General features: G+C 43.2%; 1 protein-coding gene across 4 annotated transcripts in view; it reads right to left on the bottom strand.

The window, feature by feature from the left end:
• PAICS (phosphoribosylaminoimidazole carboxylase and phosphoribosylaminoimidazolesuccinocarboxamide synthase) overlaps window positions 1–17,773 on the bottom strand; it is a 71,804-nt gene that overhangs the window by 10,772 nt on the left and 43,259 nt on the right. For 2 of the 4 annotated variants that reach the window (XM_089669282.1, XM_089669283.1), the window contains exons 7-8: window positions 14,888–15,081; window positions 83–122 (exon numbers count right to left, since the gene is read on the bottom strand). In XM_089669282.1, the coding sequence (XP_089525408.1) occupies window positions 83–122; window positions 14,888–15,081 (234 nt within the window). Of the gene's footprint in view, window positions 1–82; window positions 123–277; window positions 385–14,887; window positions 15,082–17,773 lie in introns of those variants that run through there. The other 2 variants (XM_089669284.1, XM_089669286.1) reach the window with 2 other exon arrangements.

Raw genomic sequence — 17,773 nt, 5'->3', positions numbered from 1 at the left:
GTGATAGGGGAGGGGGCACAGATCACATGACAAGTGTGTACAGAGGAGCCGACACGTGCTCACCCATCCCCGCTGTACTCACCGGAGCCCGCTTCCATCTTGATCCAAGCACACACTTCTCCCTGTAATGAGAACACACCACCGTCAGAACACTGCCACTGCTCCCTTCACATACACTGACAATGAACAGGACCCTACTCCTCCACCAATCACTTAGTACACGTGTCCCTGCCCCCAGGCCGGCTACCACACCACAATCACATGGCTGTGCTATTACCGAGCTGACGTCCGTACGGCAGGACCACCACTCACCACTGCAGGCACACAGCGCCGGGCAACGGACCAGTAAGGAAGGCCTCTGTTCCCGCCCCCTCCGCCTGCCCAATCCGGGCGTCAGTACGGGCGGACTCTCTGTCCCCGCCCCCTCTGACTGTCCAATTCCAGAATCAGTAAGGAAATCCTTTGTCACCGCCCCCTTACGTCTCCCCAATCTCAGCGCTCTGTATCGTGTTCTCCCAGCGTACTGACATAGATAATAGATGCACTGATACTGGCGGGGAATTCAGAGCTCTGAACTTTGCTCTGGTTATATGAGGGGAGCTGCGTACTCCTGTCTATAGGAGCCCCACTATACGAGCCCCTCTATACATTCCTCTGGATACATTGCAGGGGGAGGGGCATAGAAGGTGTGCGAAGTTATTATTATACAGTATTTATAAAGCGCCAATAGTTCGCTCAGTGCTGTACATTATAATGGGGGACAGTACATGAGACAATACAATACCAATACAGTGCGATACACGAGGGGTTCGAGGGTCCTGCTCCTTGGAGCTTACAATCTAGGAGAGGGGATAGTGGCACAGGAGGAGATAGCTGTGGGGGATGGAGTGGTAGGAAGAGTGGAGGAGGTCGGCAGGTTAGCAGGGGGTGGGGTAGGCTTCCCTGAAGAGATGGGTTTTCAGGGTGCGCCTAAATGAGAGGAGAGTAGGTGATAATCTGATGGATTGGGGTAGGGAGTTCCAGAGGATGGGTGATTCCCTGGAGAAATCCTGGAGGTGGGCATAGGAGGAGGAGACCAGGGAAGTAGAGAGAAGGAGGTCTTGCGAGGAGCGGAGTGTGTGTGTTGGGTGGTACTTGGATATTAGGTCAGTGATGTAGTTCGGGGCAGTATGATGGGCACCTTTGTACGTCAGTGTTAGGATTTTGAAGTTGATCCGTTGTGCAATCGGAATCCAGTGGAGGGATTGGCAGAGGGGGGTGGCGGAGATGGAGCGGTTGGAAAGGTGAATGATTTATACTTCATTTACTTCAGGGCCCAGGCAGGTCTAGGGGCCAGCCCAGTCACGCCAGGTGCCCACACATGTGCACTGTGGCCGGATGCTGCAGTGGCCATCTTGGATATGGACAAATAAGCTATTTTGCCCTCACTTGAATTCTTATTTTTTCCTTCCAGGATGGAGGAGGAGTTTCCCATTTCCTTTCCCCTTTCACTATTTAATCCCGGGAGCTTTAGTGTGGCTTCCTGCAGCTTCGGTGGAGGCGGCCTTGCGGAGATCCTAGAAGTACTGTCAGTAGTCATCTGTGGAAAGTCATTTTTTTTTTTCTCACATGCACCCTCTTTTATCATTTCCTTTTTTTCCAAAAAAAAACAAACAAAAACGCAGTAATCTAATCCTCTTCCTGTCTTATAGCTGCTCTTTTTGCCCTTTGCTTAAGATGAGCCATTCGCCGCCCGAACAAGACCCTCCTCAACTTCAAAAGTAAGAGCTTCTGGCTGGGTAAGTTTAGAAAAAAAAAAGTGTGCTGATGCTGGTACTTTTATGTATTTCAGTCCTGTACGCCAGAAGAGGTCCAAGAGGACATCCAGGTGCCATGATGAATCCAATGAAGGCAGCCCGATCTTCCAGATCCAGATACCAATCGACTGAGGCACGTTCTGCCAAAAGACGATGCTCATGCTCCCCAAGTCCTAGACCTCAAAAATGCCGGGCATGCAAAGCCACCTCTCTACCAGACAAGCTAGTCTGTGGAGACTGTTTCAGGGACTGTGCAGCGGAAAGAGGTGCAGAGAGCCAGCAGGTTGCGGACCTACTAAAAAAAAAAAGTGGTCAAAGATTCACTCGCAGAATTAGTAGCAGCTAATCCGTTGCAGCTATCATCACAGCTTCCTCAGGAAGAGGCATCAGACGTGCTACTACCAGGCCCATCCTCTAGCGCAGCGGTTCTCAACCCGGGGGTCGAACGACCATTTCACAGGGGTCGCCTAAGACCATCGGAAAACACATATTTCCGATGGTCTTAGGAACCGAGACACCGCTCTTCTGACTCAGGCGATGTGTGGGCGGGATGATACGCTGCTCCTGTCACCTGGCCACACCTGCGGGATCACTCAACAGCTCCGCCTCCTCGCCGCTGATTGGCCACCGGAACTGTAGCTCAGGAGAGGCACACAGGCGGCCAATCACCGGCGAGGAGGTGGAGCTTGGAGAGGAGGAGCCGAGCGGCAGCGCGCGTAGATCAAAGAAGATCGAGGGAGCTGCCGGAGTAAGTGAAGAGGAGAGCGGCCAGAGAAGGAAGACAGCTGACAGGTAAGTGAGAGAGCGAGCCCAGGCTGGAGCAGGGGTCAGCAAGGTAAGTATCATTGGTGTCAGTGGGAGGAATAGTGCCCCATCATTTGTGTCACTAATACCAACGATGGGGCACTATTTCTCCCACTGACACCACTGATGGGGCACTATTCCTCCCCCCACTGACACCAACGATGGGGCACTATTCCTCCCCCCACTGAAACCAACGATGGGGCACTAGTCCTCCCCCCACTGACACCAACGATGGGACACTATTCCTCCCCCCACTGACACCAACGATGGGGCACTATTCCTCCCCCCACTGACACCAACGATGGGGCACTATTCCTCCCCCCACTGACACCAACAATGGGGCACTATTCCTCCCCCCACTGACACCAACGATGGGGCACTAGTCCTCCCCCCACCGACACCAACGATGGAACACTATTCCTCCCCCCACCGACACCAACGATGGGGCACTATTCCTCCCCCCACCGACACCAACGATGGGGCACTATTCCTCCCCCCACCGACACCAACGATGGGGCACTATTCCTCCCCCCACCGACACCAACGATGGGGCACTATTCCTCCCCCCACCGACACCAAGAATGGGGCACTATTCCTCCCCCCACCGACACCAAGAATGGGGCACTATTCCTCCCCCCACCGACACCAACGATGGGACACTATTTCCCCCCCCACCGACACCAACGATGGGGCACTATTCCTCCCCCCACCGACACCAACGATGGGGCACTATTCCTCCCCCCACCGACACCAAGAATGGGGCACTATTCCTCCCCCCACCGACACCAAGAATGGGGCACTATTCCTCCCCCCACCGACACCAACGATGGGACACTATTTCCCCCCCCACCGACACCAACGATGGGGCACTATTCCCCCCCCCCACTGACACCAACGATGGGGCACTATTCCCCCCCCCACTGACACCAACGATGGGGCACTATTCCTCCCACTGACACCAACGATGGGGCACTATTCCTCCCACTGACACCAACGATGGGGCACTATTCCTCCCACTGACACCAACGATGGGGCACTATTCCTCCCACTGACACCAACGATGGGGCACTATTCCTCCCACTGACACCAACGATGGGGCACTATTCTTCCCACTGACACCAACGATGGGACACTACTCCTTCCACTGACACCAATAATGTGGCACTAGTCCTCCCACTGCAAAATTACAGTTATGAAGTAGCAACGAAAATAATTTTATGGTTGGGGGTCACCACAACATGAGGAACTGTATTAAGGGGTCGCGGCATTAGAAAGGTTGAGAACCACTGCTCTAGCGAATCCTCTCACATCGTAGCAGACCGACTGTCTAGACTATCAGGGGAAAAAAATTCCTTGGATGAATCAGATCCCTCCGTCTTTAGCTTTTCCCTGGTTCAGCCTTATGTCTAGGAAATCAAGCTTGCCATTGGTTAGGAAGAAACGGATTCCCCAGCAAAGGAATCAAAGAGTTATTTCCCATGTCTTAGAAAGCAAATCTCCTTCTTTCCTCTGATCAATGAACTCAGGGATGTTATAGAAGGAGAAAAAGACAGAAAATATTTTCTCTCAATCGCCTGGGTAAGCTATATCTACTGTCAGAAGCAGACTCCAGAAAGTTGGATGGTCCACTGGTAGTGGATGCAGAGGTGGTCCACTTAGCAAAGAACATAACATTACCTATGGATGACTCCACTTTATTTAAAGACCCCCTAGACAGACAAATAGATCTTGACCTAAAGAGGGCCTGGCAGATGGCCAGAAATGCCTGCAAGCTAGAAATTGCGCTGACATCGGTTTCAAATGCCTTGTGAGTATGGGTGGACAACATAGAGGTGGCTATCCAACAGGGAGTTCCCAAGGAAGAAATAGTCAAGGCTCTGTATGAGCTCAAGCTCTCGGCCGACTTCATTGGTGAAGCAGCTATCAATACAGTAAGATCTTGTGCAAGATCTGTGCTGCATACAGTAATGGCAAAGCGGGCCTTATGGTTGAAGCCATGGGCTTCCCCCAGCCTCTTATCTCAAAATTTCTTTTAAGATTTCTGACAGAAGTCACAACAGTGATAGCAGTCCTACCATACTGGCCAGGACGTCCATGGTTTCCTATAGTGATGTTCCTCAGTATTCGCTCACCAGTAAAAATCCCACTTGTACCTTTTCTTCTGTGTAAGGAACAGCACACACATCCGAATCATCACAAGTTTAATCTTCACATATGGTTGTTGAAAAGGAGAGGTTCCAGGCCCTAGGATGTTCTTTGGAAGTTATTTTGACTCTGCTCAAAGCCAGAAAACCCTCTACAATTAATATGTTTGACAAGGTTTGGAACAAGTTTAAAGCTTTTGCAAATAGCAGGAAATTCAATCCAGATGTGCTCTCCATTTCTCAGCTTCTGGACTTCCTTCAGGCAGGCCTTAACCTAGGTCTAGGCCTGAGCAACTTGAAGGTGCAAGTGGCAGCAATTTTTGCGGCAACAGACAAGAGGTGGGCCGAAGGTTCGCTTGTGGTCCAATTCTTCAAAGGCGTTACATAGATACGTCCACCTTAAAAAAATATTTTCCCACCTGGGATCTGTCTGTAGTCCTAGAGGCTTTATCCAACCAACTCTTTTCTCCGTCTGAATCAGCCTCTTTGTGGAATCTGACTCTAAAAGTGTCCTAATAGCAGTATCATCTGGTAAAAGAGTATCAGAACTTTAAGCCCACATTACTTTCTACCCAGATAGGGTGGAAGTTAGAATACTGAACGGATTTGTTCCAAAGGTTTCTTTCTTTTCCAATCTTTCAGAACTTTGGGCTCTGCCAACCTTTTCAGACCCGGAATCGGGTACCCTCCATGAGCTCGACATCGCCAGTGTGCTAAGGTGCTATCTTCAAGCTACAGCATCTTTTAAGGACTTTTCTAATCTATTTGTCATCCCCAGGGGCAAAAACAAGGGAAAAGAGGTTTCATCAAGAACAACTGCTTCATGGATAGTCAAGTTAATTCATAATGCGTACAGGGCAGGGGATTGGAGCTGTCCTCTTCAATCAGGGCACGTTCGACCAGGTCTGTCTCCACTTCATGGGCAGCTAGAGCAAATGTATCCAGCGAGACCATCTGCAGAGCAGCTACGTGGTCGTCCCAACACACATTTATGAGGTGCTACAGAGTGAACCCAGGAGCTCTCGTCTGTGGAGTTCAGCAGACAAGCTATCAGAGCGGCCGTTGCCTGATCCAAATGAAAATCCTATTTTTGAAAAAAATGTTTTCTAAGCATGATCCCACCCATTTGAGCTAGTTATTTATTGCAGGTATGCTGCCATGGAGGCTTCAGGAAAACAGAAAATTGTACTATACTTACTGTAATTTTCCTTTCCTGGTGTCTATCCATGGCAGCATACGATCCTGTCCTCGGTATTCTATATTACAGAGAATGCTGGAGGTAACTTAATCCTTTCTTTTATATATTCACTGGTCCCGAGGGAGGAGTCTAAGATGGAGCTTATCGCAGGTATGCTGCCATGGATAGGCACCAGGATAGGAAAATTACGGTAAGTATGGTACAATTTTCTGTTTTTTATGCAAAAAGAAAAAAAAAGCGCACTCAAATGTATGTAGTGTGAACCGGCCCTCAGGGTCTGTTCACACCACATTCAGTGCAGTGTTTTTTTTCCTGCATCAAAAACTCATGCAAACTAGGTTATATGGGTTGCAATGCTAGAGTTCACACCAATGCAGTCAGTTCCAGAAAAAAAAGTAAACCATGCTGCATTTTTCGTGCACAGAACTGTACTGGGACACAGCAAACCGCATCAAAATTGAACTGAACCCCAGTATAGTGAAAAAAACAAAACAAAAAGCATCAGGAATGCAACAAAAATGTATTAAAATGAACATACAGACGGATCTGGATGTTTTTGAGGTGAGAAACCAATTGGAAACTCAATCTGTCAAAATCAATAGGATTGCTTATCACATCCCACTGCGGACATGTAAATGGGCCTTCAGCCTGAGAAGAAAAGCCAGCCCTGCTAGCATGCTGCACAGAGGTCCGGTTCACACCAGAGAAACACAGTCCAGATACGTTTCTGTATGCATGTTTTTGACGCGTTCCAGCGTGTTTTTGATGCGTTCTGGTTCATTTTTTCTCCTCTCTTTTTCTTTAACTTAAATTAAAACATGTTCGTTTTTGATGCATTTTACTGTGTTACAGTACAGTTCAGTGCAGAAAAAATGCAGCATGCTCTTTTTTTCTGGAACTGGATCAGACCGCATTGGTGTGAACCATGTAACAAACTATCAAAGCGTTTTTGATACAGTTAAAAAAACACACTGAACTGCATCTGGTGTGGACTGGCCCAGAAGGAGCCTTGGGGCTCATTCACATGTGTCACTACCCTGTGTTTATCTGGAATTTATTCAGCATTTATAAAGCCTCATGGCCACCCCTCAATGCCTTCTATGAATAATACAATGGTATGACACAGCACTGTTCACACAGGAATGGTTGCATTGTGTTAAAAAATAGGCAGCATGTTGCTTTCATGAGGCATCTACCACCTCCATTGATTTCAATGGTAATGCTCTATAACTGCACATACAGCATTTGTAGCATGTTAGTGAAGCATTTATGAAGTGTCAGCTGGGCATTGGGGGAGAGACAGTGGAGGTTCCTGTATCCCAGAATGCAGTGGGAAATAACAGAAAAGTAGCTTCAACTAGACGGCTGCCTAGGGCGCATTGCCACCTAGGAGCGCCAGTTTTATCTCCTCCCATTGCCCGAGGAATTCCAGGCTGGGATCTGTCAGAGTGTGGATCCATCATCCTCCACTCACTGCAACTGTGACACTGCCAGCCACAGATACAGTCTGTCCATGACACCGATTTAGTCTTTAACCATTTCCATACCGGGCACTTTTACACCTTCCTGCCCAGGCCATTTTTCACGTTTCAGCGCTCTCACACTTTGAATGACAATTGTGCGGTCATACAACATTGTACCCAAACTAAAATTTTATCATTTTCTTCACACAACTAGAGCTTTCTTTTGGTGGTATTTAATCACCGCTGGGGTTTTTATTTTTTTACTAAATTAACAAAAAAAGACCAAAAATTTTGAAAAAAAAACACGTTTTTCTTTGTTTCTGTTATAAAAGTTTACAAATAAATAATTGTTCTTCATAAATTTAGGCCGAGATGTATTCTGCTACATGTCTTTGGTGAAAATAACCCAAATTAAGATGTATTATTTAGTTTGTAGGAAAGTTATAGAGTTCACAAACTATGGGATAGATCTGAAAATTGATCAATCCTGAAGTACTGACAGCCAATCTAATTTCTTGAGGTCCAAGAATGTCAGAATAGTACAGATATCCCCCAAATGACTCCTTTTTGCAGAGTAGACAGTCCGACGTACTTCATAAGAGGAATGGCGAGTTTTTTGAAGTTGTATTTTTTTTGTCATAATGAAAAAATTTAAAAAATTATTTTCACTATTTTTTTTTACATACTGTCACCAGTGCAGTACAGCGTCATCATATACCTGGCATGGCGGTGAACAGGGACACTGACTGGTGACAGTATGAAAAAAAAAATATATTTTTTTTTTATTATTTTTAATTTTTTATTAAATTTTTCTTTTCTTTTTTTACGATTTTTTTGTCATATTTTACTATGACCAAAGTAGTACAATGTTACAATGTTACATTGTACTACTTAGGGGAAGTGATCAGTATTTTTTTTTTTTTTTTACACAATTTGCTTATAGCAAAGAATTACTTTGCTATAAGCAAGCATTTACCTGAATGACATCGATTCATTCAGGGTTTTTTTTTTTTATGTAGACAGTCCTGGAACTTGCTGGACTTTATCGGGCACCCTGAAGCCTTCTTCACAAAGACTGAACCTTTCTCCTTGGAGTTCTTGATCCGATAAATGGTTGATTTAGGTGCAATCTTAGTAGCAGCAATATCCTTGCCTGTGAATCCCTTTTTTTTGTGCAAAGCAAGGATGACTGCGCATGTTTCCTTGTAGGTAAATTAATATTTGTGTAATTCTCAAAAATTTTGGCCAGGGCTGTACAGCTTTGTTTGCAAGTGTCCAATCTCCTGAATGTAGCTATATAACCCTAACGTTCTAGATAATCCAGCTGTGACCCCCTATTGACCTCCATAAAAAAAAGTTTTTTATTGCAAAGTCAAACTCATGTAACAAATTTGTTACTTTTGCTGCTGCTAATTGGAGTCTGTAAGTAACCTTCTTAGATATGCATTTTACATATCCTAGTGGAGTACATAGTGAGCTGCTCAAGACATTAGCCCTGCCCTAGGTTGTTGCTAAAAGGATAAGTTCATTTTGGCCTAGTTCACATTATTATTGAGAGCAGGCAGTTGAGGGGTGTTTTTAACGCTCCTCAAATGCCTATGCAAGCGATATTATGGGCCGCACACATAGCTGTTCACATTATCAAAACATGAAGCATTAGCGTCGCCTCAAAACTGAAGCCTTTCAATGCCTCCAATTCAAGTCTATAGTGACGCTCCTCAAAAGCACTGGCATGCGTTTGCGGGGCATTTGCGGTGCTGTTACAGTGTTAATAATATTACAGTTTATTTAGTTTGTGGTGTGGTTTTAATGCTTGTCAGACACTTATCAAACACTTCAAAACTGCACATAGGGCATTTGTAAAAAGCCAGTCTAACGCCCATTTTTGCTCATTAATGCCTATACTAAAGCCATAGGAGCGTTTGGTAAGAGTTAGAAATTTAATCAAGTGTGAACATGCCCTTATTCTTTCCTGCCTCCCCTCCATATTATGTATGCTTACCTATAAAAAGACTGCCTGGAGATTTTTACTGTGTGGCCAGCCTATTGTTGCACAGCTTGTCCCTGAAATCTTCATAAATCCACTATTTTGTACGAATATGTACTGCAGTCTTCACTTAAAGTGGAAGTTTAACCATAATAGCTTGATAAAAAAATTAATGTTCTTTAGCAAGGAACATACATTCCACATAATTAACTGCTTGATGACTGAATCACTTACGTGCACAGCAGCACAGTGGCTCTCCTGCCCTGAATCACGTATCTAATACCTGATCCAGCTCTTCTGGGTAGGGGGCACACGCGCCTGCCGCCCCCCGCTGTGCTGTGATTAGTCGCAGCACAAGCCAATCAGCGGGTCTTAGTCAATGATTGATGGCCGGCACTTCACTTTCCTCTCATGAACATACAATCCATGATCCAAGACTTGAGAGTTTTGTTCGGAATGACTGTGTTCAAATCTTGTTACCAACTCATAATGAGATGCGCCAACCCAAACAGGGTTAATCAAGGTAAGCATTAAAGTGATACCAAAGGCTATTTTAATTTTCCAATAAAAAAAAAAAAAAAAAAAAGAGGTTATACTAACCTTCTCTGTGCAACCATATTGCACAGAAAGGCTGCTGCTCTTTCCTTTGGGTGCTTCCTCTAGCAAGCTATGGTCTAAGGAAGCACCAGGTGTCCATAAACACACACAGCAATAGTAAGCCACACTGTTCTCTTCTCACAGGAGTTTGCATGACAGCAGCAGGTGCCTATGGTTCCACTCTTGTGAAAGTGAGACGAGTGGTGTTGGATCCAAAGACAGTACTGGAGCGGTAGTGGTGTGACCCTCCTGCGCTCCAAATGTGTATTTAAAAATAATAAATCAAATGAATAAGTGTATAAATCCCAAAGGAGCTGCTAGCATTAAATCATATACCAGTGATCAAGTGAATATAAAACATAAGGAATGCTGCGCTACATTCAAATCAAACAAATTGTGAATGTGGGATCCCAAAATATCAAATCAAAAAGTGTGACAATATTAACAATATTGACAATGCAAATATATACGTGCTTGCTGATAATAACAAAAATCAAATAAATCACTCAAAAGATGTAGAAACACAAAAAACTATATCTATATGTATGTGCATGAACAAAAAATATACACATACATATAATTAAATCACACGTGCCTATTGTGAAGTGAAAAAATAACCATAATAATGGTACACGCAAACTAATATCTCAAAGTCCAAAAAATATAAAATATTGTAGGTGAACAAAACAGTAAACGGTGCTTCCAAATTATACTGTTAGTGACCACAAGTGAAAAAAATCGTGCAGGTTTCTGGGTGTATATAGGTCTACGAATCCAACCACCTTCTGGATTAGCCTCTCACCTCATCCCTTCGACCCTTGCGGATAAAAGAGCAGTAGTGGATCCCTCTCACAGATCCTCCAGGCACCAAAGCACTCCAAGACAGCTTTCAAGATGTAATATTCCCACTATGGCTCTTCTCCAGGAAAAGTTGTAATATCAATCTCTCAGAATGAGACAAAGGAATCCTCCCATAGTGTAGTATATTTATTATACCATAGGAACATGTAGCATATTTTAAATAAGAACTTACGTAGCAGCCAGTCCACACTAAAGCCTCATGCTTTCAGATGAGGATATATCTGTTGGGTGTACAGCTGAATGCACAGGTGTACCAAGATGGCCGCCACGCCGGAAATACGTCACCGCGCTACGCCGACGCGTTACGTCACAATGTCATGTGACTTCTTCGTGGCGGCCATCTTGGTACACCTGTGCATTCAGCTGTACACCCAACAGATATATCCTCATCTGAAAGCATGAGGCTTTAGTGTGGACTGGCTGCTACGTAAGTTCTTATTTAAAATATGCTACATGTTCCTATGGTATAATAAATATACTACACTATGGGAGGATTCCTTTGTCTCATTCTGAGAGATTGATATTACAACTTTTCCTGGAGAAGAGCCATAGTGGGAATATTACATCTTGAAAGCTGTCTTGGAGTGCTTTGGTGCCTGGAGGATCTGTGAGAGGGATCCACTACTGCTCTTTTATCCGCAAGGGTCGAAGGGATGAGGTGAGAGGCTAATCCAGAAGGTGGTTGGATTCGTAGACCTATATACACCCAGAAACCTGCACGATTTTTTTCACTTGTGGTCACTAACAGTATAATTTGGAAGCACCGTTTACTGTTTTGTTCACCTACAATATTTTATATTTTTTGGACTTTGAGATATTAGTTTGCGTGTACCATTATTATGGTTATTTTTTCACTTCACAATAGGCACGTGTGATTTAATTATATGTATGTGTATATTTTTTGTTCATGCACATACATATAGATATAGTTTTTTGTGTTTCTACATCTTTTGAGTGATTTATTTGATTTTTGTTATTATCAGCAAGCACGTATATATTTGCATTGTCAATATTGTTAATATTGTCACACTTTTTGATTTGATATTTTGGGATCCCACATTCACAATTTGTTTGATTTGAATGTAGCGCAGCATTCCTTATGTTTTATAGTACTGGAGCGGTGACATGGGGCCAGGTAAGTGTTTAGGGACAGGGGTAGGACAGGTAGTGAGGACTTTTAACCATTAGGTACCTTTCACATGGGCAGGTTCTGTATAGATCAGTGGGGGATCTGTCCGCTAACCCCCTGCTGACCAGAGCAGCGAGGGCAGATGATAGGTTTGTGTCCGTCGGTTCATGTAGAGCAGACAGAGCCCCCTCTGCTCTGTGGGCGGTCAGGAGTAAAGACTCAGCTGTCTGTTCATACCTGGCTGCCCTCCGATCTGATCAGCCTAGACAGAAGGGAATGGACTTTTTTTTTTTGTTTCCTTTTTGTAGCAGACCAGATCGTTTTGGAGGTATACGGGTGTAAAAAAAACAGAAGTCTATTTACACCTGCCGGACCATAGGGGTAAAGGAAGGGTCTGATCAGATCTGCCTGAAAAATAGACAGGCCTAAACTGGACCCTTCATGTGAATGGGGCCTAATGCAGAGAATGTATCAACGTAAAAAATATTTAGTGCCCATTCACATATATGCGCATCCAATCCACATGACATGTGAAAAAATATTGCTTTCTATGGTGCCTGTTCACATATGTCCGGTGCACTGGCGGTGTGGATTCAGTGCGGTTTTAAAAAGAGTCATGTTCGTTTTCTGAGCAGTGCAGTCTGGTTCAGGTGCAGATTACAGGCTATTGATTTCTATGGGAACCGTTTCTAAACCGCATATGTGTGAACAAGATAAGATCCTGAGCTAATCCTGTCATGAACCTATGAACAACTACTGTGTCAAATAGCTGTGAAACCGGACCTTCAAACCGCACCGCACATGTTTGAATCAGCTCTTATAGTTTAGTACCACTTCACTTTAATTCACTATTCCCCTCCTTAATGTAGCAGGTGATAACTTCAGTTTTGTACATTTTGCTAAAAATGTAAATTTTGCTATGTGAATGAGAACATATAACAATTATCCCAATGTGGCTGCAAAAGTGGAGTTGTACTATAGGATTCCGTTAAACAGTATTTTTAGAATAAAGCATTTGAAATTCAAAAGGTAATCAAAGTCAATGGAAATAAATAGAAATTGAAGACCCATCATAACAGTGGGTGGTCGACCAACATAACTATACATAACAGTGAGAGGTCATTGGCTTCCAAGGACTTTTTGTGAAACATTTCTTACAACATATAGTGCTGGAATGGAGTTTAATCACAACCCTTTTCTGTTTATGGAATATATGAACTGAGCCTAGGCCAAAATAAATATTAATCAATATTGCTTTTGTTACCTACGTTTTTTGGAGAAAAAAAAACCAGTTTATTAGAATGCATAATTATATCTACTGCCAAAATAAAGATTTATCATACCATAAGTTGTGGAGGGGACATGTGGCAGCTACACTAGCTGCAAAGGAAAGGAAGACATTTGTCCATAGTAATTAAAACCGTTTTTGTTTTCAGACTGCAAGGGTATGCAGGCTCGTTTTTATCTACAAAAAAGGACGGCAATTTAAATTTATTGCTGTTTTTAATCCTTTTTAATAATTTAATCTTTAATTCTTCTTTTAAACAATGCTTCATATTTCATTCAGTCTTCATTCCTTTTTCAATCCTTTTTTCTAGCTGCTTTTTTTCACTGGAAGTTGCACAAACCTAAAAAAAAAAAAAATGAATGAAGACGGATTTTAAAAAAAAAGGAATGAAAATGGACACTTGTTGTAGTGTAAAGAAGGGACCAGCAGTCCTAAGTCCCCTCTTTTTCTTTTTTGCAGCCAGTCTGTTTATGTATAGAGGGCCAGAAACGTCACCCATACTGCTGTTACAACCTTGTAGTTAATTAGTCAGCTTCACCCTATCTTAGTGCTTGCCGTACCCTTTATACCTCGAGGTGAATTTTTGTTACTACCTTGACCTGTTCATGTTTTCTTTTATAAGCCGTTGTGTTTGGCATAATCTAATTCCATCACATGAGCCTTTCTCTTTGGCTATGACAACTTTTATCACCTTTTTGTGTAAAATGTAACATTTAACATCTGCACTGTTACCCTGTGTACTTATTAAGTCGGCATTCTGTTTGCCTTCTTTGTGCATGTATTTTGCACAAATAAAGGAATTACACACAAAAAAAGAAGGGACTAGCAGGACCAAAACTGCAGCATGCTGCAGTTTTAAGTTATGAAAGAAAATTCAATGTACCAAACACAATGCTAACATTGAAGTGGACAGACTGGCAAAAAAATGAGACCTGAATGAAGAAGCACTGTCCTTTCTTTTATTAGAAATAAGACTATTAAAAAGGATTAGAAACATAGTTATTAGATGGCAGAGTACACATACCCTCAAAATATTTAAAAGGGGAAACTGGAAAATCTTGTGTCAGATCCCCTGTGTCACAACTTGGAGGGCCCACAACCATTCACATTTCCCTGGTCTTATATTTCCTATTTCACCTTTGGTATGGACATAAAATACAGTTGTTCTCTAAGTGAACCCGCTGAATAATCTAAATTCAGTAAACCACGCACTGTCAACAAGGCATCCAAGTTCTCATATAAGATGATAGTTCTCCAATTTTGTGTGTTCCTGTCCTATGTACAGAGATCATAACCCACTCAAAATTGCACTGACAGGACCAAATCTGTGATTAAAACACTTGTTAGTACTTATGCCCATATTTATGAAATTGTTAAATGCAGTTCAATGTAATCCTGTTCCAAGTTTACAGTCACATGACAGTCAGACTAAAGGAGGTTTTTCTGTGAAATGCTGCATGTCTGACAGCATCAGACCATTTCATTCAGACTCCCCATGCAGAGATCACACTGCAGTCATCAGCTCAGTCAGAAATTAACAATAAAAAGAAAATCTGCAGCATCAAAGTGCTAATGTAACCCTGCTCTACGGGTACATGTGATAACATGGCACAATCTTACCTGGTCATTTACACTTGGCTGTCCTAATACTCCGTCTGTTGGCTGAGGCTTCCAAGGACTGTCATGACTCTGAGGAGAACTGATCAGTTTTACTACTGAAGGAATTTCACATGTGTTAACAGCAGAATCCTGATATGACTGTTTTGTTGGAGTGTGAATCCATGCATACTTCTTTTGATCTGGACAATGAAGTTCTATGAAAAAAAAAATGCAGGAACATTCCAATTTCACACTTGGTTCAAACACAAGATCCTCATGACTAAAAGTCAGTTATGAAAAAGGACATTATGTAAGTAGCCATTATAGGTGGATTTTGATGGGGGGGGGGGGGGAATTCGCTGACTGATTTTCTGAACCTGCTAGGGTCACCAGATTTCCTACTTCTGGATTTTCCATTCAAAATGTTAGTTCAGCATTAAGTCTTTGGCGGTTAGCACTAGATGACAGATGCAGTTTTCTTCTCTAAACATTGAAGAAAGTAGTAGTGCTGTTACCTATAGTAATTTCATTACAGTTGACATTTGATGGTGTAGTAGAGATGAGCTATAACTGACATTCTGTTATTGTTCAACTGTGGAAAACCTGAAAATTCTCCTTTGCAGTGGGGGTGCGCCTGCACTGCAAGGGTTGCCTGCTCTTTTAGTCTATGGAGTTGTAAAAGCAATTTTACTTACCCAATCCCCCGCTCTTCTGGCAGATGGCACTTCTCCATGCTCCGGTAGTGGACTGTCCCTCTGTGTCCTCATGTCCAGTACACGGATATAGATCCTGTATCGGTGTTGACACCAGGACAGCCAAAGCATAGGGGAAAAGAAGCTGCAGGGACCAGTCTAGCAGCCAGAGGAGCCTATAGGAGCAGACTGTCAGGTAAGTAAATCTACTCTTCCATGCCTGCTAGATGTAAACGAGCAGGTAATGCTTGCATTGCAGATGTAGCCCCACTGCAAGGGAGAATTTTCAATTTTCTTGGATCTCAGCTTTAGGACCAGAAGAGATATACACGTTTATGTGTTTTTTACTGAACTGTATCTTGGAGCTCTTTGCTAATTTGGCCTATCAGCATATAACTGTAACATATTAAAAGGGACAGACTGGCAAATTGTAACACTCTAATTGTAAGTGGTTGCACTTCAAATTATTAAATTTACTATAAGATTTTTTAAATATATTTTTCCCACATATCTATGCAAAGCAAGTTGATAAAACACCTTTAAAATAGGAGAAAAAAAAAACATAGTGATGATTTATCTTCTCCCTTACTTTTGTTGGTCTGCAGTTAAATGGTGAGAAAACTGGATTTTTGTATTCACCCTAAAATTCTTTTCTTGTAGTCCATTGAGGGGCACTGAAGGTCTTTAACCTTCCAGTAACAATGCTGCCTACAGAAAAATTTAACAATGGAATCAAACTGTAAGTAGCCCAGTATTAACCTCTCCTTCTACCAGCATGTCTTAATTTGTAGTAAAGCAGTACCAATAACATTGTCATTAACACACAGGTGTGAGACCTATTTTCCTCAACAGACTCTATAAGAAGATTTTTACGATGGAGCACAAAAATCCTATTTTTTTTTTTTTATATCTATTGGAGGGACACAGGTACTCTTTAATGTGTGGGACATTCATAAGCAGTCCAACTGAGGGATGGGTAACACAGCAAACTAACAGGAGAAAGAAAACAGAGAACTTCAGACTGCATGCAGCTCAAAGAGCCATCTAAAAAATCTTGCATCTAAAGCTGGAGTTGGATGAGGCTGAAACATCCATCTTGTAGAACTTAGAGAATGTGTGAACAGAAGATAAGTTGTCAGCCTTGCGAATTTGGGAAACAGTTGTTTGATACCGAAAAAGCCCAAGAAACACTCATAGATGAAAGATCATAAGCTTGGATGATGATGGAGTTGATTTACTAACACTGGAGCATGCAAAATCTGGTGCAGCTCTGCAGAGAAATCAATTCGCTTCCAAGGACTTTTTGTCATAATGGGCACTAAAAAGCAGCAGTGATGGACACTGATAGGGCTGCACCGATAATCAGTGCCCTGGTTATCAGTGTAGATGTCCCCTGTGTGCATTGCTGCTTACCCGCTTTAGTGAAGAGAGGACTGCCGATAACAGGCAAAATCCTGTTTACATTGTGATCAGCTGTGATTGGTCATAGCTGATCAGATGGTAAAGGGCCCGCTGTGATTAGCCCTTTACCTCAATCTGTGATCAGCAGTGTCAAAAAGACACAGTGATCATAGAGCATGGCTGATGCATGCCACGAGGGTTTGCAGGGGGCGGGGTTCTGGGAGGGCGTCAATAGACGCCCTCCCAGAACTAGTCAACTGCACTGTAGTCATCATGCGGCTATAGCGCGATCGGCAAGAAGTTATCAAGCTAAAGTTAGAAGCTGACTGGCTACCATGTACAGCTGCACCAACCTCAGTGTGCCTGAACCACCAAGAGATGGTGGAACAAGTAGCCAGTGTATCCTACAGGATCAACCCTGAATGACAAAAGGGAATCACTGTTTCTGAAAGAAGCTGTGGCTGAGAGATAGACTCACACAGCCAAAACCACATCAAAGACAATTGAGGGAATTTCCTTTAGTTAACTGGAGCTGAACAGAGGGATGGAAAAAGACTTGGGATAAAAGGCAGAAAACTGCCTTAGGCACGAAGGAGCTTCTGGGCCCCAATACCATTTTGCCCCTGTGCAAAGTCATACAGGGTTCTATGCAGAATAAGGCCTCCAGTTCAGACACTTGCCTCACAGAAGTGATAGCTACAAGAAACATCACCTTGTAGGCGAGAATAAATAAAGGAATGTTTCTAATAGGTTCAAACAGCAGTTTCTGAAGCACAGAAAGAACCAGGTTAAAAGTCTTACAGAGCCACCAAGG

This window comes from Staurois parvus, unplaced genomic scaffold, assembly GCF_062004578.1.
Source record: "Staurois parvus isolate SC_StPar_1 unplaced genomic scaffold, SC_StPar_1.0 ptg000071l, whole genome shotgun sequence".
Lineage (NCBI taxonomy): Eukaryota > Metazoa > Chordata > Amphibia > Anura > Ranidae > Staurois > Staurois parvus.
This window is presented reverse-complemented; position numbering and strand designations above follow the sequence as displayed.